The sequence below is a fragment of the Vombatus ursinus genome, unplaced genomic scaffold, assembly GCF_900497805.2.
Source record: "Vombatus ursinus unplaced genomic scaffold, bare-nosed wombat genome assembly UNPS02009205.1, whole genome shotgun sequence".
Lineage (NCBI taxonomy): Eukaryota > Metazoa > Chordata > Mammalia > Diprotodontia > Vombatidae > Vombatus > Vombatus ursinus.
In genome coordinates this window covers 10,782,822-10,810,718 of record NW_020948983.1, presented here as the reverse complement: position 1 = coordinate 10,810,718, position 27,897 = coordinate 10,782,822, and the positions used below count along the sequence as shown (strand labels likewise).

Genomic DNA, 27,897 nt, shown 5'->3' with positions numbered 1-27,897 from the left:
AGGCGCTGAGGAGGCGGCAGCGGTAGCAGCGGCCTCGGCGGCGGCGGCGGCAGCAGAGCGAGGCGCGGGAGCGGTGCGAACGGTGGCGGTGGCCCGAGGCGGGGTTAGTATCGGTTGGGCGGCCGGCAGGCTCTTTTCTCTCCTGGCTGAGGCGGCCGCACGTTAAGAACTTGGAGGCCCGAGCTCCGGCGCTGCAGAGCCCAACTCCCCCCCTTCCCCCGAGACCCCGAGGAAGGCCCCTCGGCCCCCCTGCGACTGCGACTGCGCCGGAGACTGCGGGGAGGTTGGTTTCCCCGCCTCGCTTGCCCCCCCCACCCCGTGCCACGAAGCGCTCTGGGGAGAGGGCCCCGCCCCCCGAGAGGGAGAGCCCCCCCCTTCTTCCTTCCCATTAGTAGGGAGATCCTTTTTTCCCCTCTAGCTCCCTTTAGAGGGGGGGACCGCTTTTCACCGGCCCTCATTAGAGGGGAGATTTCTCCCCCTTCTCCCAACTCCCGTTAGAGGGGGTACTCTCATTGTTCTTTCCAGCCCCCATTATAGGGGAGACCCCTTTTCCCCCTCCAGACGCCGTTAGAGGAAACACCCTCCCTTCTGTCAGCCTCCATTAGAGGGGAGACCATCCCCTTCTTTCCAGCACCCGTTAGAGAGGAGACCTCGCTCTTTCCTCCACCCCCTTCTCCCTTCTAGCCCGCCTTAGAGGGGAGAGCCTCCCTTCTCACGGCCTCGGTCAGAGGGAGGACCTCCTCCCTTCTCTTCAGCCCCCATTAGAGGGGAACCCCCCTTCTCCTTTCCAGCTCCCGTTCGGGGGGCATCTCCTCCCTTGTCTCCTAGCACCTGTTAAAAGGGAAGGCCTTTCCCCTTCTTCCTGCTCCCATTAGAAGGGAAAGCCCCTCTCCTTCCTAGACCCCCTCCCCGTTAGAGGGAAAGTCCCCTTTCTCCCCCTCAGCCCCCATTAGAAGGGAGACTCCTCCCTTTCTCTCCAGCTCCCGTTAGAGAGAAGACCCCTCCGTTCCAGCCCCCGTTAGAAGGGGAACTTCCTCTCTCTTCCAGACGCTATTAAAGGGGAGACCCCCGCGGTCCTCTACAGCCGTCTTTAGAGTGAAGACCCTTTTTCCCCTTCAGGTCTTTACTGAAGAGAGATTATCCCTTTTTTCTATAGCTCCTGGTGGGGAGGGGGGTCCTCTCGCGCTTTCCTGGCCCCTGTTAGAGGGGAGAGTTCCTCTCTTTCATCTCCGTCAGAGGAGAAACCTTTCTCCTGTTACAGCCCTTGTTAGAAAGGAAATATTCTCTGCCCCTCGGCTTTCATTAGAGGGGTGAGTCCCCCCCCCCCCCCCGCCTTTCCCATTTCCAACCTTTCTTAGAGGGGAGAGCCCGCCTCCTCTCATGACTTCCTTCCAGGCCCTCTTATAGGAGAGATTCCTTCCCCTGCCCACCTCCCCCCCATTAGAGGGAAAAGAATTTCTTTTCCTCACAGCCCTTCTTCCCTTACAAAGAAGTGACCCAAAAGGATCAATCATCTTGCTGAAGAAGGAGTCTACTTGACACCCCCCCCCCCCCCCCCCCCCCATGGAGACTTAAAAGAAGATTAACTGTAGAGGGCCTTGTATTTGTAGACTCTCATATCCTACCTACAGCAAGAGTAGAAAGAGGCACACTCAGCAGACACTAGCATCCAGGAAAAAGAGACACATATTCACGTACTGAAACCCTCTGGGCTTTTCCTCTTTAGAGGGCTAGTCTGCTGATGGGTCCTGTGGTTTTCTCACAAATTAGGAATTGATTTGTGAGAAAGTGAGATTTCACTTTATTCCTCAGAAAGGTGTGTGCCTGATGTCCAGTGAGCAAAGTCTGTAGGAAGTAGGCATTGGTTTTGCTGGGGAAAGAGATTTATTTGAGATAAGGGCCAGGAACTGGAGAGGATCAAAGCAATACCACATCTGTTATAAGGAGGTAAATGCTTGGTCTCTCCTTCCTAAAATTTTTGATGTCTTTTTTAAAAAGGAAGGTAAAATATCATCTGTCAGTGCAAATAAAGGCAATTGGGAACCATCTCTATCACAATAAATATTTCTGTGAAATACCAGTTCTGTTAGTAAATTAAAACTCAAAGTAATAGGCAAACATAATCTCATTAATCTTTAGTGTCTGTATGGGAGCTTGGTAGATAACACCGGTAAACTCTTGGCAGATGTTTAGAAATGGAGCTAACTTTTAAAATGGTTACTTATTTTGGACTAAATTATTTTTTGTTTCCCAAAGTTTCAGCATAAATTTTTTTGATGGAAGGCAGAGATAGGAGGAGAAGATTGGAAATGACTTAATGATTTTTAAGTTTTACCTTAGAAATCTGAATATTGCAGATATTGACTCCTGGATTATTTGCATTTGTACCCTTAACCCTGTGCTAGTATGGGTTCATTCAATTCCCAGATAAAATGGCAAGGAAATTTGGAATGATTTGGTTACTTTTTTTTTTCAAATATTTGTGAATCAAAGAGGTAAAAATTAGTGCTAAAAATACTATCTGATATTTCCCACAGAGACTGTTTCTGCATCACTAAGATGTTTATGTTTTAACTAACCAAATAATGTTGGACTTTTTTTGGGGGGGGAATAAGAATCTTTGCTAAAAGTTTTGATAGCAATTAGATAATATTAATATCATATTTCAGTTTATATATGTCCTAAATACTGGTATTTTTGTGTTTAGGAAAAAGTGAGAATACAGTATTCTCTTGTTTTTGTTTTATTTGGAAATATCTTGGCAGTGAAACTCTGATTGTATGTTTCTGTAGAACATTGTAGGAAAGAAAACAGTCTTTCATATAAAGAGTAGAATAGTTTTTAGGTGACTTGTAAACATACCTTTAAAAAGAAAAACCTCAGTTTTGTGGTTTGATGTTGAGGATGTGGGGTTATAGATTCTTAGGCCAAATTATTTTAAGTTTTCAGAAACAACTTAACTTTTAAATGTATATTTAAAGAAAAAATTTAAAAACATATACAACACTGATCAGAGAGATTAAACATAAGGACCCTAGACTACTTTTTCCTCTATGCTTCTATCAAAGGGTAGTAAATGTTGCTTGCAATTGTGATTGAATTTTTATGTGTAATCTTTGTTCAAACAGGTAGGAATTCTTTCTATGTTATGAAACTGAACTTGCCCAGTTGTAATAGATAAATATGTTAATATTCATAATGATAACCAATTTAATTCTTTATAATATTTTAGTACTTTAAAATAGCAAATATGCTGTTTTTAGTGACCAGAATACATTATGCTTTTCAAAATTTCATATATTTAGAAGAATCTTATTATATGGTTTATGTGTATATTAATCATTTTTGTCAGTTAACCCCAAAGGCAGATGTTTATTTGGAAAATAAAATTTGGAGTTGGATATATGCATATGTTTGTTTCATTTTATAGTAGTCACATTAGATACTGATAGTATTTATAATGTGATTTTACACATTATCTTATTTGAATCTTACTTAGTAGTGCAAAGTATTCTGAATCTTTTAAAGATAAGGAAACTAAAGCTCCAAGAAGAGAGATGACTTACTCAGCCTCTAAGTAGGGAAGCTGATCATCTCAGGGCCTCTGACACTTGAGTGTACTGCATTTTATTTCTGTGTACCTGGAGCAAGAATCTGCAGACAAGATTCAGATGAATTATTTACACATAAAATAAATGGGGCAAAGGGTTTCCAAATATACGTATAGCTTATTTGACTCAGCGGCACATGATAGGACAGTCATCTACATGAGACAACAAAATGTCATTTGTTGAATTTTATATCTTTGCAGGATATTTACTTATGTAAAATATATTTATAAAGTTACATTTTCTTTTTTAGTGTGGTGTTGGTGGCAATCATGTTGTTAAAAAGTGGCCATATATGATAGAATCCTTTAATCTTTCCAAATTAAAGAGTAACACATCGATTTTATTCATCTTTTGAAGCCATAGAGCTGCCTCTACACTAATTGACAATTATAGCAAGTTTATAAGAGGAAGCCAGTTTACTTAGGCTAGTTAATATTTTCTTTAGGTGAAAGGGAACATATCTACCATTTTGAAATTAAAACATACTCAGTAGTTTTAAGGCGGATTTGATTTCTGATTCCTGTATGATACAAAATTTTTTATCCTAAGGTAACAGTAGGTTATATTGTAACCAATATAAGTGTTTGTCCATAACTTATATACTAGGAAGTGTCATTAATGTGTGCATTTTGTTTTTTAAAAGGAGAGCACACTGCTAGTGGAATGATTGTAATGGAACATTCTACCAGGAACAAAGAAAGTAACCTCACAAACTAAACAGCCAATCTGGATTCCCCACCATTGTGAGAACTGCATAGTGAATACTCTTAATAAAATACTAGTGCTTCAGAACACTGGGGAATTCTGAATGATTGGATGAGGTAACTATTTGAATGGTATTAGAAGGAAGATAATATTTACTGGAGTAACTCATTATTTTTAATTTTTATGCAAAACTACTATTAAAGATATGCTTAAGTAATTAAAGCATATTATATGTAAAGCTAAAGGGATAGAGTAGTCTGTAATCTAGGTCTTAGTCATATGAGAAATTTAAATCCATTAGGTAAAAATCTCTGGAGAAGGAGATTTTGTAACCTCACTTGGTTATACCCTCCAGTTATTATATCTCGATTATTTTGATGAAAATAATCTTTGGGCATTGTTTTTCTCTCCATATACTGCAAGCTTAGTTGATACAATTGGTGGAGAAAAAATGATGATTGATTTAAATGAAACTTCTAACCATTGAGAATTTTAAAACTCTTTAGATGCTTGTCTAAAAATCTTTTGAAAAGTTGATTCGGTATCGTCATGCTTTTACATATTCTTGCTAAAATGTATAAAATAAACCTGATTTTCAGCTTTGCTGGTAATGGTAGTGGATTAGAACAGTTATGGAGAGAGAAGAAAAATTAGATTCAGTGTAACTTTCATTGATGATGTCAAAGTATCATACTAAAATTATGATATTTTATACCAGAATGTTAGTTGTGTTTTGGAGTGACTCCCATAATCTACTGCTGGGGAAAACTTAAAACATTCATCTTTTTCTGCGAATGTGAAACTTTGAGATTTGGTGTGGTAGAGAAAAGAAATAGTGTGTGCATCTGCTGTTATTTTATTCTATATTAAAGCAATTGTCCAACTCATGCTGAAATCTGGGCACTTTTAGTGTTAGTTAGCTGGAATTGCCAGGATGATAGCAATCCTAACAAGTATTTGATTTCAGTATCTGAAAGCAAAGTAAAACTTTATCAGGGTTTAATTAAATATTGTGATTCCTTTTTCAAATGTTCAGCAAACTGAACTAATTTTAATTATTACTAGTAGATTACATCAAAATTTATTTTTCATTCTCTTTTTAATAGATTAAAAAAAAAGTACTACCATCAATTTGTCTAATCAGTGCAAGTGTAATTGAGCAACGATGGAAGTGGAAAATGAACAAGTACTAAATGTTCATCCTACAGGTAAGTAATAACATTCAGTTTTTCAACTGTATTTTATGACAGTCCATTGAGCCAAAATGTACTTTGTGGAAGAATGATAGTAACAGGATCTGAATTAAAAAAAAAAAAACCCAATATACTCCATGAAAATAGGATATATGCCTGCCCCTTATTTATTTGAGTGACCAATTCTTTAAAGAAAATGCCCTTTCTGATACTTTCCCACTTTTTTTCTGGACTGAGCTCTCTTTAAATTAACCATTAACCATTTTGTGAATTTCTGTGTTTTTTTTTTAAATAGGAAATTCATAGTAAGAAAAAAAAGGATATGGTTCCCTACTCTTGCTTCTATTCTTTATCAACTCTGTGTACTCTTATTTTTTAATGATAAGCTCTTCATATATTGAACAATGCATAAAGGAGGGTAGGATTTAAAAAAAAATCATATCTTGCCATAGGTTCTGGTTAATTTATAAAAATTTACTCAAAGTTTTCCATAAATTATCGTTAAAACATCTCTCAAAACTATTCATGATTTTTTAGTAGCTTTCAAAAATACCTTCATTATGAACCTTACAAAAATGAATAAAGATTTGTGACATAGATATTCACATATCAACTAACTTGTCTGTCATAGTATTCAGAGTTGCTCTTTGTTGATTTAAAATGCTTTTGTGGTTTTTACTGGAGGTATTTTGCAAAGTTGCAATGACATTTTTGCATCATACATAACATCTGTTGCTTTTTAGCTTACTATTTTTCTGAACGACTCTTAGAATTTCATTAACATTGAAGTCTCTATAAAGAGTTTGAAATCTATTTTCTGGAACTTATAAAAGTATGCTTAAAATATTGTATAATCTTGTAGCTTCTTTTCTGTGATCATGCTGCTGAACATCTACATTAAGCTACTTTTATTTAGCAGTGTGTACACTTTGATGTAGGTGGACACTTTGGAGGTCACTTTTTTTTTTGGAGGTCACTACAACTATACTTTTGTGTTATTGAAATTTCATTTAAAAATTATTTTATACATTCTTTTCTTTTTAAATTTTAAGTTCCAAAATCTTTCCCTGCTTTCCACCTTCTTCCCCAGCCATTGAGAAGGCAAGCAATATGATATCAACTATACATTTGAAATCATGCAAGACATATTTCCATATTAGCCATATTTTTTGAAAAGCAATAAAAATAAGGGAAATGAGAAAATTATACTTCAGTTTGAACTCAGAGTTCATCAGTTCTCGGTGGAGGTGGATAGCATTTTTTCATCATGAGTTCTTTGGAGTTGTCTTGATCAGAGTAGCCAAGTCTTTCATAGTTGATCATCATTACAACATTGCTATTACAATGCACAATTATCTCCCAGTTCTTCTCATTTTACTTTGCATCAGTTCTTATAGGTCTTGCTATTTTACAAGTAATTGCAGTGAAAGTGAGCTAGGGGAATATTTTAGTTGAAAAAAATCCTACAATAATTAATGTCAGAGAGAAATTCTGCTTTTAACTATTATTTATCTTTTAATAAATTGAATAGATAAAGTGGAAAATTGGAAGAAAATATCAGGTTTTAAGGAGTTACATTATACATAAATTTGTGCTTCTACTCTTGGAGATATACACATATGTTGAATATGGAGGAGTCTAGTTTTCATATAGTTTGTGGCTTTTGTCATGCCTTATAAAGGGGCCTTTAATACAGAAACTAAATCACCATGTACAGGGTCCAGTTAAGAACCTTATGCTAAATTGTGACCTATGTGACTGGTCTTATTAGCAAAATTTTGGAGTAGTGCTATCATAACAGTATTCGTGTTGGCCAGCGTTTATAAATATGATTAACTAAGAAAGACTTTTGGTCCAATATAGTGTTGATATGGTGCCAGTTTTGTCTGTTATCATTTAGGTACTTGAGACTCCTGAGAGATTATCAGTTTGAATGTCGAAGAAAGCTATTTGGAAGTCTCATCATTCTTTTAATGAAGCTATTTGTGGCTTAACTTTTGGTTTTCTTGAGACCAGATCAGTTGTTGCATTCATATTGTATTGATAAAATTGTAATGTATGCAAGTGAAGTTAAACTTTACAGCAACTGACATAGGTTAAAAAAACAAAGCGGTATGCAGAGTTGACATTAAAAATATATGTATGTAAGCAGTGTGGTATAGGTATATAAATAGAGGTACAAAAAGTTGAAGGACAAGAATATGTAAATGGAAAAATAGATACAGTATATGAAAATTGCCATTTTTCTTTGTAACCCTGAGGTCAAACATCATCCTCGGGATTTTGAATAGCTTAGCTTAATTGAAGAATAAGCACCATGTGTTTTATGTGTATTATTCAGTCTCTCTGGAGCCACCTACTCTTAGAATTCTTTCTTCTCTTCACTTCCATGACACTGTACTTTCTTGGTTCTCTTACTGCTTTGAATATTCCTGTGTTTTCTTTTCTTTCTAGTGTATTGTAATTGTGGTAGTCTACAATTTTGTCTCCTGCCTTACTCTTTTTTTTCACTCTTTCAACTTTCATCTTTATGTTGATGATTTCAAAATTTGCTTCTCCAACTCTGATCTGTCACCTGCACTATAGCCTTCTGTTTTCAATTGTCTACCTTCTTTTCCTACTTTAATGTCCCAGTGTAACCCCAAACTCATCGTGCCCAGAACCAAACTTATATCCTTCTCTTTAACTGATTTCTTTTCCTACTTATCCCATTTCTGTCATTGGTAGCACAATTTTTCTTTCATGAGACTTCCACCGTCTCTAGCCTATGCTGCAAAGCTCCTCTGTCTCTGAAATCTTATTGCATTTATAGGTTGTACCATATAATTTAGTATTTTTCTCTGTTTTATGTATACTAGTTTTTCTCCAAGTATAATGAAAGGTCCTACATAGTCATAGGCCAAATCTCAGATAACTGTTTTGTGTCTCATATATCACTGATGAGCACACTGATGAGTACTTCTTGATTCATCTGTTTGACAAATATAGAGATTAGGATAGATGTACATTTATGTAAAGATAGGCCAGAAAGTTCCAGGTATTTGGCTTACCTGTTAGCGTGTACTTCAGTTAACTCAGCTTTATAATTCTGCTGTTTTAGACCTTTCCTTTTTTTTTTTTTTTGTTACGTGTTATACAAGTATAGCAATCCTAGATGGTATGTTTTTAAATGGTTTTAAAATAAATATTTCATAATCCTAATAAATATAACTCATGTACAGAAACCTGCCCATAAATGGTCTAACCCTATTGGCCTTGGGAAAATTACTATGTAGCTATCTACCCCTATTTTAAAATAGCAGAGTCATTAGTTATGACTTGAGCTATCACAGTCAGCTAGTTTAGTTCCTGAGAGCTAGTTATTGTAGTTATTGTAGTTAACAAACATTTATTGAGAGTGATCTTTGACCAGTTAGTGGATTACTTGAAAGAATATTGGATTTGAAATCAGAAGACTTGGGTACAAGACATAGCTTTGTAGAGTTTGCTGCAGAACCAGATTAAAATGTAATTGGTAAATGTTTAACAAAATTAAGAAAAATACATAACAACATAGATAATGTTAATTTGTGTTTTTCTAAGTCAGTATGCCCCTTGTCAGAGGTCTCTTTCTATTTGAGTTTGATACCACTGCTCTAAGCTCTGTGATTGTGAACAAGTCACCCTCCCTGAAACTAAACTTTTTAATCTGCAAAGTAGGGAAAATAATTAGCTACTTTGGGGATTATTGTGAAGAAAATAAACTAGATAATGCTATATAAATGTGAGCTTTTATTTTTATAGGGCTCTGTCCTGGGGTTACAAAGTGGCACAAGCGAATTGGACATAGATGTAAAAGATAAACAGCAGTATCAATTTGCATGTTAAGAAGTGCCAGATTACTGGTATATACTTACCAATAAATTGATGTATTGTTGGTATTAACTGTGGTTTGGAAAAGGAAATCATATGTTAGAATGGTCAAGAAAAGCTTCATGGAAAAGTTGAGACTTGAACTGGACCTTGATTAGGGAAAGGTAGGACTTGGATAAATAGAATGTAGTGAATCAGATATTGTAGCAAGGGGCTGCCGAGCAGAGTCAAGATAGGAGTGCATTGGTATATTTAAGGAGTAACGAGTAAATCATTTTGACTGGCGTGGAGTTTTTACATATAGTAGTTGAAGATAAGATTAGTAAGGTAGGTTGTGATTCTAGGGAATCCTAAAAAAAAATGTAGACTACCAAGCTAAGTTTGTTAGACTTTAGGTAATTATCACTAGAAGGACTAGGAGCATCAAAAAAATAAACATAAACAGACACACACATGCATAATTTTGTGTAATAATATAATTTTTTGTAACAATATGATAAAATAATACAATATTTGAAATTAAAGTGTTCATCCCATTATCTCTATTTGCTTTACCTTATGGATTAAAAAAATGCACTGTCTATTAATGCAGCTTGGTCCTTTGAAGGGTCATTTAGAACCGTTTCATGAGTTGGCTAGATTATTTTGTTTGACTCTAGTTAGAGTACCCGGCATGTAAGTAAGTCATCTTTCAAGTGGGTTGACATTTCATTGAATTTTCAGTGGCTTTGAATGATTTACTAAAATTGTCCAGGGGTCCAAGCAGTATTTGTATTCACTGAGGCCTTATTTACGGTAGGTGTTCAGAATTTGTTTTTATTTTCAGGTATTCAAATGTGTTTCTTCATTGATTCATTTTTTTGGAGGCCAGAATGCATGCATATGGTTTGTATGCTTCCTGATTTTTTTCATAGGATCCCCACCCATATGCTTAAACTCAGTCTCCCAAATTTCAGTGATTTTTATAATTGGTTTTAGTTTGTAGCCAGTTCTTCTAGAAGCTGTGCTTAAAATTGACATGAATAAGACTGTAATAGGTTTCTGTTACTAAAGTTTATTTGGTGGAATTAGTGATTTAATTTATGTTGTATGCTATTATGGAGAAAAACATTTTTGTCAGTTATTTATAGTCTCAAAACTATCATGATTTAAGTAATGGATGTTTAAAATAAATACTAACAATTTTTCTTTTTCTTATCTTTCTCTTTGAGAATCTGATAATTTAAGTGACTCTCTGTTTTCTGGTGATGAAGAAAATGCTGGGACTGAAGAAATAAAAAATGAAATAAATGGAAATTGGATTCCTGCATCCTCCATTAATGAAGCTAGAATTAATGCAAAAGCAAAGAGGCGATTGAGAAAGAATTCTTCCCGGGATTCGGGGAGAGGAGATTCTGTTAGTGATAATGGAGGAGAGGCCCTAAGAAGTGGAGTTACTGTACCAACCAGTCCAAAGGGGAAGTTGCTGGACAGGCGGTCCCGGTCTGGGAAAGGAAGGGGACTACCAAAGAAAGGTTTGTATGATGAATTAAATTCAAAGGAGAATGACAGAAAAACATTGGTTTTTTTTTCCCCTAGTATTTCTGACTTTTACTCCTGGGAATAGGAGAGATGCAAGAAATGGAAAGGAGGAAGTGGTTTTTGTTTTTTATTATATAAACATACAATAAGCAGAATGTTGCCTACTGTTTTTACTTGTTTTAAGTTCACTTAGTCATCTTGGACATTTATGTTTGTGAAATGTGCAAGGTTAAAAAGTTAAACTTATATCTAGCTTTATACTAGATACTGTTGTATTAGATACTGTATATACTAGATAGTCTTCTAAGATTTATACTACTGGTGTGCATGATTCTCAGTGGTGGACATCTCAGGCACACAGGCTCTTTATGCAGCATCACTACTGGGTGCCCATTGTGATTTAGCTATATATGTGTCCTCTCAAGAATATTGGTTAGAAACTGGATTGGTGTATTCCTACTTTTGCTGACCAGATTACTGATATTCTGACCTTGTTCACTTGAGTCTATAATGTATCAAAGTAATTCTTATTTATCCCTATTAATCTGACTCATTAAAATAATTTCAATGGAAATTGAGTTTTTACCAGTTTGCAAATAGTGTGGACTGCAGCCATCATCTTTTTCTTGAAAAAAATTTTTTAAATGACCTGATAAATTGCAATTCATGTTGGAATGATTGAATCACACTAGAATTGAATTATCCAGTACCAATTTGAAGTAGGGGCAGGCACTTTTCATGGTATAGACCATTTACCAAGATTGAAAGTAGACACTTCACAAATATTAAATATCAGTAACATCATATTCTACTTTTTGCATCATCATAAGAAATTACTTTGCAGATTACTTTTAAATAATTACTTTCCAAATTTCTTTTTGCATCATAATAATAAATAATTATTTTCCAGATGTAATTGAGGACTATTTCTTTGTAATTAATACTTTGAGCCTAGAAAAAACAAAGCCCAATAATTTAAAAAGAAGAACAACTTTAAGACTTTATTTTACTGATAGATTTGTGCGCAGCAGTAATTTTGAAATGCAAACAAACAACTCTGAACATATTAACTGAAATAAAAACTTTTTTTATGTCACTTTATTGCTAAAGTGCAAAGTGCTTCCGTTTGTCTTTAGAGACTTATGCTTCATAAGGACCATATATAATCTAATCTTCATTTCTCCTCCAGTATCATCTTTAATTCTTTGCACAATATGTTGCACACAGTAGATATGTTTGTTGAGTTGAATGAAATTAATAATAAATCATACTTTGATCACAGTGACCACTGAATTTATCCATATTTAAATGTGTCTCACATTCAGTAGTTTTATCATTTTTAATTTACCATGCCATACCTTAGTGCTGGCTCAAAGTAATTTGCATAAAAACATACAGAGTATATAAATCTCAGAGCCAGTGGAGGGAAAGAGACATTACACAAGAAGTCAAATAGAAATTTCTGTTTTCTATAATTAACAAATACATGACAATTTCAGACTTCCATTTAACCTTATTTGAATATAGGTCAGATTTGAATTGGAATCAAATTGAATTAGAAAATTCCATTTCATTTTTTTTGAATGTTGAAGACTGAACCTAAGTTAACCCCTGGTTCATGATATGTTTTGTTACAGTTTGGTCCTAATAAGTATGGGTGGGTGGGGGTGGGGGGTGTGTGTGAGTGACTGACACAGACACAGAGAGGAGAGAGAGAGAGAGAGAGAGAGAGAGAGAGAGAGAGATCTTTCCAAATAAGATGATTTTGCCAAATATATTTGAGATACTATTGATGCTGGTTATTTGTGTTTATTCAGTTATGGTATTTGTGAGTAGTATTAAGATGGTATGTGAGTCATTCATATGTGATGAGAGCTGTATTCTCCTCTTTCTCAATTTTTAATTCATTACATCAGGTGGTGCAGGAGGCAAAGGTGTATGGGGTACACCTGGTCAGGTATATGATGTGGAAGAAGTAGATGTTAAAGATCCCAACTATGATGATGACCAGGTAATTAATGTTTTTAAAAATTGTAATTTTAACAAAAAATTCACACAGAAATTTTAGATATATAGTAGCTTTCAAATTTTAGTCATTTGTATGTAATAATTTTTTAAAATGTTAATTTAATCAAACTAATGTGTATTATAGATCTGCTTGTTTGGAATGTTTTCCCTTTATTTAAATGTCTCTTTACTTAATTAGAAAAACAAATAGGGCTAAATTTTCAGTAGTTGTTATTGAGTAATTTGGTTTCTTTTGGTCATAGTCTTTGGTAATGATATTGATACTGAAGAGACTCAATTAATTTTGAAGACTGTAGTAGATAGACACTTGCACACTAGAATGTAAGCTCTTTGAGGGCAGAGACAGTCTCATTTTTATATTTGTATGCTGACTACCTGATCTATAATTGATTGTCAGAACTTTGTTTATTTTAAATTTTTTGCCTTGCTGGTTAGAGAGGAGGGTGACTGCTTTTGTGTGGTAATTTTTAGATTTTTGGATTTTGGGACTTTAGTTTCTTTGAAAAAGAATGATCATGTAGATCCTGACAACTCTGAAAACACTATTTAATTGCAACTTAATTCTCACACGTTTAAGTACTCAAACATGGATTGATTAAGGTATATGAGAAATCACTTAAATTTTCTAATTCCTAACATTATAGACTTTTGTTTTAAGATCTAATATATATTTACTTTTTTGGGTAATTGTTAAATTTGAGGTCTTTACTTAATACATTAAAAAACATAAAGGCTATTTTGTGGTATCTAATTCAATAAAACTACTTTTAGACAGTATTTTATATCAAATTCAGAGAATTTATTGTATTGGATTCATTGTGTATATTATATTATGTATGGAAAAAAAGTAGAATTTTCTTAAAGATTCTTTTCTCAAGAAAAAGATAAATTTAAAATGTGCCATTGTAATTTAATTTACATATAGCAAACAGGTTATGCTTCTGTGCTAACTCAGTTATCTAAAAAAACTCAGAGCAGGGATGCCTTTAGTATTCTTAGATTCAAAGAATATTAACATTTGAAGGGACCTTTCTGATTGTTGAATCCAACTTCCTCACTTCCAAATGAGGTCCAGAGATGTCTCTTAATAAAGGTTATATTGTTAACTAGTTCTTTTAAAAACATTTTAATTAGCACCTATTTAGGCATGATTCAGTATAGAGAAAGCAAGCGAGACAACTACTATCTAGAGCTTATAATTTAATAGATCCCTGAATTCATGGGATGTAGTTTTGGTAACATGATTCAAATCTACTATCTTTATAGCATTCATAGAATTATAGAATTTTAGAGTTAGAATGGACCTAAGAGATCTTTAGTTCAGCTTTTTCCAGTTTATAGTAGAGATGAGAAACTGAATCCCAAAAGGGTCTAAGAGATTTGCCTAAAACCACAGAGCTAGTCAATAAATGGTTGAGATGGGTGAGTGAGACTAGAACTGTCTCCTGACTTCAGCTTAACAGTCTTCATATTAGCCAGGAATAGATGTCATATTCTTGGAAAGCAATTGATCCTTTCACACTACAAAAATAAAAGTTAAAACAAGTAGATGGTGTATAGTAGGTATTTTTTATGATTTTGCTATCTCTACTAAAATTGACTAGGAGTGCAAATAATTTTAAGACAATACAAAAATACATACTTTACAGACTCTGGGAGCAAGTAATTCTGTCTTGTTCCTTAAAAATTTACTACAATCTTCTCAGTAAACATATTCTCTGAAAAATATGTGGTTCAAACTGAAACCAGTCGAAAAAGAGGAAATAAGTATTTTCTTAATCTACAATTTAACTCAGAAACTATTCTCTTTTTTTTTTGAGTTAGTTTAGTTTCCTTTCTGAGTCTTGAATTTGAACCACACTTATTTCAAAGGCCTCTTAGTGCCATTGGCACAGTTGGAGATGCTTCTGGTACCAAGAGTTTTAAGGTCTTAACATTTAGTCATCCTGCAAACTCTGATCCTTCCTTACTTACTGTTTTTAATAAGAATTTGTAATGAAAACAGTAGGTGTGCTGCCTTAATTTATTTGTAATGATGTCTGAGTATTGCTTAATATGTTTTTTTTAATTAATTAATTTATTTTTTAATTTTTAGGCAATTGGGGTTAAGTGACTCGCCCAGGGTCACACAGCTAGTAAGTGTCAAGTGTTTGGTCTGAGGCCGGATTTGAACTCAGGGCCTCCTGACTTCAGGGCCGGTGCTCTATCCACTGTGCCACCTAGCTGCCCCCAGAATTGCTTAATATGGCTAATATTAACTCTGTATATTATGACTTTTAGATAAAAAAACACACAAACAATCTACTTTGCAGTGGTCCTTTAAAATAGGGTCATAAAATTTTAGATCCAGGGATAGAAGGTATTTTAGAGGTCCTCTAGTCCAGTGCCTCTCTTATTGTAAGTTTTTGTAAACTGAGGCACAGAGAAGTGAGGTGCCTTGTCTCACAGGTGGAAAGTCGCAGAACTCGGATTTGAACCCAAGTCCTCTGATTCCAATGTCATCTTTTTTCCATTACAACAAGCAGCCTGTAGTTAATGGTGTATTAAAATGTGTATTTTATCCCAGGTTGGAATAATTATTGACTGGTTGTATTACTCTGTCAAGTAGTCAGTATAAATTTGACGATACATAAGTGTCTCAATTTTGTTTGTGTTCAAGGGGTGTGCAACTCTCTCTTTTTTCCAGGAAAACTGTGTGTATGAAACTGTTGTTCTACCTTTGGATGAAAGAGCATTTGAGAAGACTTTAACACCAATTATACAAGAGTATTTTGAACATGGAGATACGAATGAAGTTGCAGTATGTTTAAAAATTTACATATAATTTACAACTTATTATAAAATAACGTGAAAAGGTCATCATCCTAACATTACCTTACATTTAGTGTGTTGCAGTTTACAGAGTTGTTCACATGTATTGTCTTGTTTCATCCTTGGGACACCAAACGGTGTATTTTTTTTTGCCTCAGCTATTCCTGTAACTACATGATAAGTTGAGAGCAGCATCCATAGAGTGAAATATTCACATTTGTATAATCACATACATTTTGAAAATGAGACTTTGAATGATACTTTGAAGATTAGACTTTGAATTCAGACTTATTTAAATTGCCTTTGCCCCAGTTGGTTTGAGTTAGTGAGGGCTAACATATTAAAGACAGCTTGGAATTAAATAAAACTTTTTGCCATTACATGACCAGACAATTTTTTAATAACTGTCGTTACCCATTGTTTGCAGCTGATTGTTATGTCATTTTGTCCTGAAAAGAAGGTTCTGAAATAGTAATAAGCCTGTTGTCTTGAACTTTCTTTGAATTTGCATTGCTTGGCTTTTATGATATAAAGAAGAATATTTCAGATGTACAAGAATTTTCAAAATTTAGTAGTCTGTGATTTTAATGTATCCGCTAGTATTACCATTATAAAATTAAGAAAAAAATTAATATCTTTTTAACCAACCCTCTTTCAAAAATGAATTGTCTTGGAAGATAGATATCTGTTTTTTAATGCAATATGTAGGTAGAGTTTGTTTTTCCCCTTTATTCCTGAGATCTTTCTTTTAACTTTATGGTGATCTAATTATTTTGCAATTGAAAGGAAAACTTTGGGGAAAGGGCAGGTACAGATTAAGGTGCCTGAAATAATGTAGTAACATAAATTTGGTTGCTGCTGGTTGAATGGAGATATAACTATCTAGAGTGAAAGCTAATACTATCGTGAGTTTAGAAGATAGAGTATCCCTTAAATTGAAACACTATTGTGTAGTTTTTGTAAATGTGCTTCAGGAGGCATAGGAATCTTTACTAAGTTTGCATGAAAAGCTCAAAAAAATTTGATCAATGGCTTTAGATATAGGGAAAGTATGCTCATCAGGTAAAATTAGAATCATTGAGTCAGAATTTTTCTTCTGTACTTAAGAATTGCTATGTAATAAATTTGATTTTAAAATATGAAACATTTTATGTTTTATAGAATGTTTTTTCTGTTTTAGGAAATGCTAAGGGATTTAAATCTTGGTGAGATGAAAAGTGGAGTACCAGTGTTGGCAGTGTCCTTGGCCTTGGAGGGAAAGGCCAGTCATAGAGAAATGACATCTAAGCTCCTTTCTGACCTTTGTGGGACAGTAGTCAGCACAAATGATGTAGAAAAGTCATTTGATAAATTGCTTAAAGAACTACCTGAATTAGCATTAGATACTCCTAGAGCACCACAGGTTTGTGTGTTTCTTGTGTTGTAGTAACATATTATTATACCCTGTTCATGGCATCTTACTGAACTGTTACATGGTATAACTAAAATTTAGAGAGAGAGAGAGTGAAAGAGAGAGAGTGTGTGGTGTGTGTGTGTGTGTGTGTGTGTGTGTGTGTGTGTGTGTGTGTATGCACGTGTGCTAAAAGCTAAACTCACAAGACTAATTGTTCACTGGAGAAGCACAATGCATTTAAAGTAATGAAACTGACCCTGTTGCTTGTGGAATAAGTTACGTTACTTTATTGTTATATCTTGTGAAAGCTATATTTTATGGGGGATAACAATTAGGAAATAAATGAATTAAATTTATATTTAGATTTAAATGGTTAATTTAATCAATTTTACAATAATAAAAAAAGTTCAGTTTAAAATTCAGGCATGAAAGACAATAAGTAACTAAGTCTAACCCCTTTGAGCCTTATAATTCTATATTTCACTTGTGTTTTTTATATAATTGTTGTCATTGTCCATATGGTATTCCTAGTTCCATTTATTTGACTTTGAGAATCAGATTTAATTTTATTTGCTTAAATAATGTAATTCCAAATTAAAAATGTCGTATGAGAGACTTAGATAAAAAGCAGTGATGGCTAAAGAAAGTTTGCCCTTTTTTTTTTCTTTAGAAGGTTGATTTAAAGAAATTTGCAGCATAGAGTGCACTTTATTTTGCCAGTCTAGACCAGAGCTTAAACTTTTTCCACTTGTGACACCATGGGGTCTTGACCCACAGTTTAAGAAGCACTAGACTCTAGACAATGACATGGCATGAAATAAAATACTCTTTTAGGTATTATTGCAACAGTTATTCTGAGTTCACAAAATGAAAGTGACTGATAAAGATAATAGAAAGTTTGTGTCTGAGTTATGTAACTTGAAATTGTAATAAAGATGAACAACCATAAAAGAAAGAATATTAAGATTACCAATCATTTAAGATATTTTTTGGAATATATATTTAAAAAAATTTTAAACTTAGTAACTGTCATCAAAAGCAGAAATTCAAGTAAAATTTTAAAAATGGATATAAAACTGGATTCCCAGTTATTTAAATTTTTTAGATGTATTTATAAAAACAACAGTAGTTTACTTGTATCTGTTTTTTCCTTCCATTGTTTCAGATGTTGTTGATATTGTTACTTTTTATAGTCACTCATACTTTTGATTCTGCTTTCTTCATTATTTCATATATTTCTTTTTATTCTTAATATTTTACATTTCTGATATAAGAAATAGTATGGTATTATGGATAGAGAGCTTGCCTTGCAGTTAGGATGACCTGAGTTCAAGTCCTGTCTCAGACACATATTGGCTCTGTGATGCTGAATGAATTGCTTAACTTCTCAAGCCTCCCTCTCCCTTTCCTCCATTTCCCTCCCGCCCCCCGCCTCACCCCAGCAACTCTCTAAGACTATAAGTTGTGGAGATGTTGCCAATCAACTTTGTTAAAAAGGATTGTCTTGCAGGGAGTTCCACACACTAATGAAATCACAGGTCTGGATTGAAATCATGCGTTAATATTCCATTATGTTCAGGTACTTCAGTTCAGCCATTCTCCAGTTGTTGGACGTGTGTTTTTCCCCCCAGTTTTTTGCTATATAATCAACCACCACTTAAAAGCTTTGTGCTGGGTGGGGTAGTGGATAGAGTACCAGCCCTGGAGTCATGAGGACCGGAGTTCAAATGTGGCCTCAGACACTTACTAGCTGTGTGATCCTGGGCAAATCACTTAACAACCCCTTTGTCTCCAAAACAAAAAAAAAAAAAAAGATTGCAAACTGCAGAAAAATTGGGGGGCAGCTAAGTGGCACAGTTGATAGAGCACCAGCCCTGAAGTCAGGAGGACCTGAGTTCAAATCCAGCCTCAGACATGTATTAGCTATGTGACCCTGGGCAAGGCACTTAACCCCATTGCCTATCAAAAACAAAAAACAAAGCTTTGTGACCTTGGTTTCCTCACTTGTAAAAGTTGGGGATGGAACTAGATGATCTTTGACTTCTAGCTCTGTGTCTTATAAATGAATGTATGATCTTTTGATCCAGCAAAAAGGACTGAAGAGTAACTTGAGAAGTAGGAGGTGAACCAAGAAAGCAGTGTCATGAAAACTGAGAGGGGGAGAGTATCTAGAAAGAGAAAGTTATTAACTTTGACAAATGGTGTAGAGAAGTCAAGAAGATGAAGCTTAAGAAAAGACCATTGCATTTAATGAGATCATTGGTAACTTTAGAGAGCAGTTTCAGTTGAATGATGTTTGGAAGCAAAATTGCAAGAAATCAGCAAGTCAGAGAGCTGTCCTGTGGTGGAAAGGCTGTCTCAGGAGGTACTGGATTCCTCTTCCTCCTTGGAGGTCTGAGAGGAGATTGAGTGGTCGTTTGCCAAGTATTTTTTAATGTGTGTGGGTTAGACTAAATAGATGGCTTCTGAGGTCCCTTCCAACTCTCAAATTCTGTGATTTCCTGAGTGAGAGGAAAGGAAATATGGTTGGTTAGCATTTTTTAAGAATTTGACTATGAAAGGGAAGAGAAATATAGGTTGATAGCTTGAAGGGATGATATGATCATGTGAGGTTTTTTTTTTTTTTATTAGTATAGACCTGGTCATTTGTAGAGAGCAGAGAAAAAGTTAGTAGATTAGGGAGACAGTTAAGATTCCATAGTGGATGATTGCAGGGGCAAGCTGTCAGAGGAGTTGGAAAAGGATGGAATCATTCCCCTACTCTTAATTTTGTTTTTTAAAGAATATCTAACCCAATTTATTCAGAAACATGTACTTGTTTTGCTGTTTAGGCCTTTTCTGCATGCCTGTTTCTTTATTTCATAGAAGAGATTACTGTTGGCTGTCTTAACTTGAAAATTTGTTTGATTTCTTAAGGATATAGGATGAGAAAGTCAAAATGTGTTTTAGTCACTTGTGTAATTGAGAAATCATATCAGTTTTTTATATTTACTTATTTAGACATTGCTTTTGATGAACGAATGTTTATTTGACAAATTTTTATCTAGTTTTTTTTTTCCATTATAGTTGGTGGGACAGTTTATTGCTAGAGCTGTTGGAGATGGAATTTTATGCAATACCTACATTGATAGCTACAAAGGAACCGTAGATTGTGTTCAAGCTCGGTAAGCTCATTTGTTTTCATACTCAGAACTTCAAACCACAGTGGAAAGCCAATTTGAATCCTATTCAGTGAAATTTCAATTAATTAAAAATTGTGGACATTGTCAGTTATGACAGGCTGTGTGCTCTGTTATATTTTTACCATATTCCATGAAAACACTAAAGCGAACTTCAAAAAGTTTTGCTTAAAATTTTTATTTTAATATAGAAATCTGAATTAATATGATAGTTACATCCACTTTTTTATCTGGAGTCCAACTTATTTTTTTTGTCCAACTAATAGTAAGTCAGGAGGGATACATAGGACCTGTCATATGTTATGTTTGGGCTTCCCTTAGATAAAGCTGAAACTCTAGTTTGGACTAAGACATTTCCTGTATGTCTTCAGTTGGTTCATCTTAGAGTGAAATGGCTTCCAACAATGGAAAGCTGTGATTTAGTTGACTACCCCATAGTAAAAGCAAATTAAATTTATGCAAAGTGTTCCTTTTTGCTTAATTACTAAAAATTCCACATTTTGTTTGTTCTGAGTTAGAATATAGACTTTATTTTGTAATCTTTTGCTCTTTTTATTATATATACAGTTCTTTTTTCTAGGCATGATTTTACTATAAAATTGAAAAACAGCATGAGAATCAGAAGAGTTGTAGAATACAAATGTATTTTCTTTATTTACTTCTTTCATAATGTTCCTTTCACTATCATAGGACTGGTTAAAATTGAAAAACTTCATATTATATGAAATGTCTTAATTACACTTTTTTTTTTAAAAGAGCTGCTCTGGACAGAGCTACAGTGCTTCTGAGCATGACAAAAGGTGGAAAGCGTAAAGATAGTGTGTGGGGCTCTGGAGGTGGGCAGCAGTCAGTCAATCATCTTGTTAAAGAGGTAAGGGAATGTTGGATATTGTCTGAAGTTACTTTAATAAGTATTTGTATTTTAAATTGGTCTTTTTTGAGGGGGGAAATTTTGATTTAATTTTGCATATGATTAGACCTTGATTGGTGCTTACATTTTTTTTATAATGCTTTGTATTTAGTTTTGAATCTTTTTGTTTTGTCTTTTAAAAACTGACTTAAATAAGACTGTAATTTTATTAAAGTCTTCGCAAAAGTATTCTCTGCCATTGATCTGAGTTATGTAATCTGAGTTATGTAATCCAGTTAAGTGTGGATTACAAGCAGAGAAATGTGCTTTGAAATAACAGGGCTATTGTAGATTTAAAACATAATTTTTCACCTTTATAAAATATATTGTTTGTGACATTGGCTTCTCACAATAGGTTAAATTCTGTTTAGTCTTCTTCCTTTCAACAGAACTTCTAGTAACAAACAGTTGTATTTAATAGCACAACGAAGGGACTACTTTTCAGATGGGGCAGTTGTATAACTTGCTCTAGATGGGAGGCTTTGGAGAGTGGCCTATATCATTGAGGATAACAAGATTATAACTATACAGTTAAGTGTCTTTACAACAAATTGTAAAAGAACTACTTGAAGGCTTTTTTTTTTGGAGGAGGATAGGGTTATTTATATATAATATATAATACACATGTATGTAATACATGTGTTAGCATCTATGCATATAAGAATAATATGTTTTATGTATATATATTTTAGGTTTGTAAAGTGCTTCATATACATTATTGCTTTTGAGACTTAAAACAGATGTCTGAAGTAGGGAGGTTGTAAAGGTATTAAAGCATCCATGCTCCATTTAAAAAATTTCTGTGTCAGTCATTTCTGTGATTATTTTTTCACCCTTTCCCTTCAATTCTTGGGGAAGTGAATCTTCCATTTTAACAAAGAAAAGCAGTTAAGGAAAACTGCCTAACACAGAGACTTGAATCTGATTGTGTATAGAGTTTGTAGTACTCTATTTTAGGCCTCACAGGTGACATTCTGCTAGATACAGGAAAAGATTCAGGACTTGCCTCCTAAATTCTTAAGTCTCTTTGCCATTTCTATCCCTCTTACTTTTTAGCTAGTTTCAATTTGATGAATTGTTAGTTGATGCCTGCCCATCAGTTGAACGAGTATTATTAAACACCTACTATGTGCCTTGCAGACATATAAATACAGAAATGAAAGTCTCTTCCCTTAAGGAGCTTACTCTCATGTATATATATATATTAAGTATAGACGAGGTAATTTTGAGGGGGATACTAACAGCTGTGGGCTTGGTGAATCAGGAAGAACTTCATGTAAAAGGTGAACCTTGAGCTGAAATGAAAGAAACAAGGGGTTTAATTTAAGAGGTGGAGGTGAGGTGAGAGAATTTATTCTTGTGCAGAGCTATAGAGGCAGGAAATGTTATGTGAGGAACAGCAAGAAGGCCATTTTGAATGTACTGTAGAATGCTGGAAAGGGAGTAATGTATAACAGTGTTGAAAAGGGTAGGTTAGGGCCAGGTTTGCAAGGTCTTTAAAAGCCAGAGTTTGTATTTTACTCTAAAGATGACAGGGCATCATTGTCTCTCTCTCTCTCCCCCCCTTTTCTTTTGTTTTTGTATTTGAGTTAGGGGAGTGGCATGGTCAGACTCATGATTTAGGAAGACCATTTTGGCAGCTGTTTGGAGGAGGGATTAGAGTAGAGGGAGACTGGGCAGGAAGACCTCTAAGAGGCTTTTTAATAGTCCAGATGAAAGGACAAGAGGAATTGAACCAGCCAGGGGAGGGGAACCTGTGGCCCTCTAGGTCCTTGGGTACGACTTTTTGACCAAGACCAAGTTTTACAGAACAAATCCTTTTATTAAAGGGATTTGTTCTGTGAGGTTTGGATTCAGTCAGAGGGCTGTACTTGAGGACCAAGAGGGCCACATGTGGTCTCAAGGCTGCAGGTTCCCCATGCCTCAACTCGGGTGATGGCTGCGTAAGCTTTTGAGAAGGGGACAGAGTGGAGAGATACTGTGGAGGTAGAAACAAGAATTGACATCTGATTGGGGAGAATGAATTAAATGTAGGATTGAGGTTGTAAACCTTGTTAACTGGATGGATGGTAGTGCTCTAAATAGAAATCTGGGAGTTCAGAACAGGGGTGGATTTTATGAGAAAGATAACAAATTCTGTTTTGGTTTGAGTTGCCTGTACATTCTGTTGAAAATGGTCAGTAAGCAGTTGGAGATGTATTGGATCATCATATAAATGAAAAAAAGATATGTGGAAATCTGACATACTTAGTAACGCACTGTGTAAATACTTAGCTTTCTTCCTGACTATAAGTATACTGTAGTTAGTGTTTATTTTTAGTAGTGAAAGATTTCAATGCCAACTAAATTTTGTCAGTCTAGCTAGCTTAATGCCCTCTAGTGGTGATTCAGATTTTCTTTCTGAAAACACATAAATAACCACACTCCCTACACATCACCCCTACCCCCATAAAAGCAGACCACCAAAACAGCAATTATAACAAAAACTCAGTGTTATTTGATGGTGACTAATATACAGTAAAATGTGAGTTATTTTAATTGGTTTATTAAATATCTATGACTCCTTTAAAAAATCACCAGGTCACTGAGTAGGTATAGTTGTCTCCCATTCTCCTCAGCTCACTTATCAGTTGTTTTTAGATTTGGAAGTTTTTTTTATTATAAAAAAATTCTATTCAAATTTCAGCCATATAGCACTGTTAGCTGTTCTTAGTTGATTTGGAATAAGTACCATAAAATAAGGGACTTAAATCAGTGGGGAAGAGTAAGTATTTTTCCTTATGTGAAGTGAATTTTTAGAAAAAGTCAGTATTTATAACTTACCTGTTAATTTTAAAATCTAACAGATTGACATGCTGCTGAAAGAATACTTACTTTCTGGAGATATATCCGAAGCTGAACATTGCCTTAAAGAACTAGAAGTACCTCATTTTCACCATGAACTTGTGTATGAAGTAAGATTGACATGAGATTTCAAGTGTTAATCTTTTTGGACAGTGCTGACATTTTCCCTTTATTTTTATCTTTTTATCTTTTCTTCTAACTATAGTAATTAGAAAGTAGAGTTGTTTTCTAATTCTTGTGTAGTATTGAAGACAACATGTACTTCTCATGTAAATGATGGGAAAAGGATTTTCATAAAAAGTTTTAAAATTTCTTTCCAATTCAAATTACTCATTAAACTTTGGCACTTATTTTAGGCAATCGTGATGGTTCTGGAGTCAACTGGAGAAAGTACATTTAAAATGGTATTGGATTTATTAAAATCCCTTTGGAAATCTTCTACCATTACTGTGGACCAAATGAAGAGAGTAAGTATTCTGTTACCTTGAAAGATTTTCCTCACCTGTTTTAAGAGTTCTAGTGTTAGGTATGCTAATAGGGCTCTTTTGTCTTTATGGTTATAGGGATGTTGAATATGACTACCTACTGGATGATGAAGGCTCAATTTGTCCTTAGTGTGAAGTTATTTGGATGTGTGACTGTGTGAATGTAAAATATTTTATCCCTAAGATAAATATGTTGTCTATAGACAGCATTAAACATATCATTATTATTATTATTATTTAAATTCTTATATTTTTAACTGCATACCTTTCCTTTATGTTTTATGTATTATTGAAATAATTTGACTAGTGTAATGTCTTAGTTTATTTCTCTTGCCTTCTATTTCATTATTCAGGTAGTAAAAATTACAAGTCTACACAGAGTAATAGGGTGAATGGGTAGCATTGCTTGTATAATATTATCCATTATTAATGAAGTGTCCATCTTCATCAAGACTTTTATCTGCTCTCAATTTACAAGTCTTAAATTTGAAAATGGCCTGAATGTGATGGAGGTATTTCTAAAAAGAAATCTATTTTCTGTATTCTCCAAGAAGCATATTGTACCAGTTTAAATCATGGGCATGTGTCCTTAAATACCATTTGATGACATACTGGTTGATGGTATTGCCTAGCATTGTAATTTAAATGGACTAACATTTTTATAGATAATGATTAAGTCATGTTTGTTTCAGGGTTATGAAAGAATTTATAGTGAAATACCAGACATTAACCTGGATGTCCCACATTCATATTCTGTGCTTGAGAGATTTGTAGAAGAATGTTTTCAAGCTGGAATAATTTCCAAACCACTCAGAGATCTTTGTCCTTCAAGGTATTTTGAATTGCTTCTTTCCTTTATGTAACATATAAGTATTAGCTGCAATACATATTCTAGAAGGCTAAGAATGACTGTAATCAGTAAGACTTATACCATGCCAATCTTTCAAGAGTACACTAGTATGCCCTCTGAAGTCATAGAAGGGTTGACGTTATACTTTGTCTTTAGAGGAATTTATTTTAATGCTATAGAAGCCTATGGAAGATTTTTAAAAAAAATTTATAATGGTTCACACCAGTCCACGGTTTGGAGAATGGGGTCAATTATCAGTTCTAACAGGATAGGGGTATGTTATGTTGTTTGATAGTGTTTTGCTTCATTAGTGCTTTTAAGAATAAATTTAATTTTAATTGATTTTAAGAATCAAGAATCTTGAGTGGTTTTAAAAAATTCACATTGCTGAAAGTGTGCAAATTTTTCCTTTACTCCTACTCTTAGGCTAAGATACCCAGCGTTACTAATGATAGGAAATAACGTGTTCATTGCCACAAATAAGTATTTGAGGTTAAATATGGTTTGGACTGCTTAAATTAGAAGTAAAGTATCTTTTTGGTTTCTTTACCATAAGATGTTGCCTTTCCATATATCAGATATCACCAAACTTCTAGAAGGAGCATAGGTTGAGAGCAGCCTTTTATTTTTTATCTAAGCTCTTTTAAAGATCTGAGTATTTTTCTAAGATAAAAGAACACTTTTGACACTTAAATCCTGAAGAATATTAGAAATCTTCAGACTAGTTTTACCTTAATAAATTTTGGAATGGGAAGACATCCCACTGGTGATATGGGAGTAGAGAAAGACTGAAAGCCATTGGGTTGATTTTTACAGAGTCCAGTAAGACTTAAATTATGGCATCTTTTTAATATTGATTCTAAGTGCTGGTTGATGTGTGACATAACTTTTTCTTCACACTCATATAAAGCAGGGATTGGAAAGCCCAGGAATTCTTGCCAAATATAGTCACATGTTCTGTTGCTAGTAGGAGTCATTGGTACTACAAAAGTTAATGAGTGTACACTCACTTTTCTTATGCTTAGGTCTTTTGATAGCCGTTATTCACCTCTACTCTGCTTATTGATCAGCAATCAGCAGTCTATCTCTGGGGCATGTCAAATGAAAAGGAGTGAGCTGTCTCAGCCACCCCTTTTACAGTATTGCTTATTCTTAGTTTTGAAGCTTAATCTGCGTATTTTCTGTTGGCCTTTTTTGTTCCAGTGGTAATTTGGCAAAAGGCAAATTTTATCTGTACATAAGAACTTTGACTTTCTGGCTTCCCCACCCTGGTCTTCAGGGTTAACTAGATCCAAAAGCAAAAAGTGATTGCTGTTCATTGTTGTTGTGGTCCCTTTTCCTCCTGAACTGATGCTACTTCCAGTTCATAATCTGTGGTGGTATAGAATAGAACCTTGGCTCAGATCATATAGGAATTAGTGGGAGGCCCAAAGTATATAGTGAGAGGTGTGTTGTGAGTGGAATTTTAGATAACCAGGACTGATTTTTTTCTAAAAATCTTCCATGTTTTTAATCAGCACATAGGAAGGCTAGCCATCTCAGGCTTCAAATATTTAGTTCCATAAAAATGCTCATACAATACAGTCTGAAAACAGCAAAATTCAACAAGCTTCAATTTCAGCTTAAATTTAAAAAAATTGAACAGAAAATTTTTTAAAGGAAATTGCTAGAAAAATGAGTCCGTTCCTCCCCTTATTAAAAAAGAATGTAGTATATGCCAAAATATGGAGTTCTTTTACTGTTTTAGGTATAAAGAAATAAAGATTGTAATCAAGATTTATATTTAATTTTGTGATTGTGTGCTTTATTTCAGGGGCAGAAAGCGCTTTGTAAGTGAAGGAGATGGAGGTCGTCTTAAGCCAGAGAGCTACTGAATTTAAGAACTCTTGCAGCCTTAGATGTTATAAAAATATGTCTGAATTGTAAGAGTTGCTTAGCAGTTTTTTTTAAGCACTTGTTTTGGGTACAAGGCATTTCTGATATAGTTTTATAAACTTACATTCAAGGTGGGTTTTTTTTTTTTAAAGAGAGTTTTCTTTTTTTTTTTTTTGTGGGTATAAAAGTTGAGGGAACAGAACAATAACCACTCTGAAGTGGTATATTCAAATAAGCTACCCTTTTGTAAGTGCCATGTTTATGACCTAATCATTCCATGTTTTGCATTGATGTCTGACTGCCACTCCTTCCTTTCAAGGACAGTGTTTTTGTAGTAAAATCACTGGTTTATACAAAGCTTTATATAGGGGGTGAAGTTAAGCTGCTGAAACCCCATGTTGGCTGCTGCTGTTGAAATACTGTGCTTTGGGAGAACAAAAGGTTATTTCTTTGTTTTAAAGAATTTTAAGAAAATGGGTTAGTCATAAGATTTATTCATCTTTCCAGGGAACATATTGATTGGTCTTAAAGACTAGACAGTTCAGTAAATGGTGGCTGGAACATCTATTTTTCTACAAAACTGGAAAAATGAACCAGGTTCTGGAAGAATGTATTACAAAATAAAATTTGTGAAGCAGTA

At 34.5% G+C, this 27,897-nt stretch overlaps 1 protein-coding gene across 3 annotated transcripts; it reads left to right on the top strand.

Moving 5' to 3' along the window:
- Positions 1-40: 40 nt before the first annotated feature.
- PDCD4 (programmed cell death 4) lies at positions 41-27,897 on the top strand. Of its 3 annotated transcripts, none has more exons than XM_027851605.1 (12): positions 41-103; positions 5,423-5,524; positions 10,573-10,875; positions 12,799-12,893; positions 15,597-15,710; positions 16,902-17,123; positions 20,181-20,278; positions 21,050-21,164; positions 24,050-24,157; positions 24,404-24,514; positions 25,225-25,364; positions 27,196-27,897. In XM_027851605.1, the coding sequence occupies exons 2-12, from the start codon at positions 5,482-5,484 to the stop codon at positions 27,254-27,256; spliced, it is 1,410 nt and encodes a 469-aa protein (XP_027707406.1). In that variant the 5' UTR covers positions 41-103; positions 5,423-5,481; the 3' UTR covers positions 27,257-27,897. The 3 variants fall into 3 exon arrangements, with proteins under 3 accessions (XP_027707406.1, XP_027707409.1, XP_027707407.1); XM_027851608.1 differs by lacking the exon at positions 41-103 and adding an exon at positions 228-283; XM_027851606.1 differs by lacking the exon at positions 41-103 and adding an exon at positions 4,266-4,432.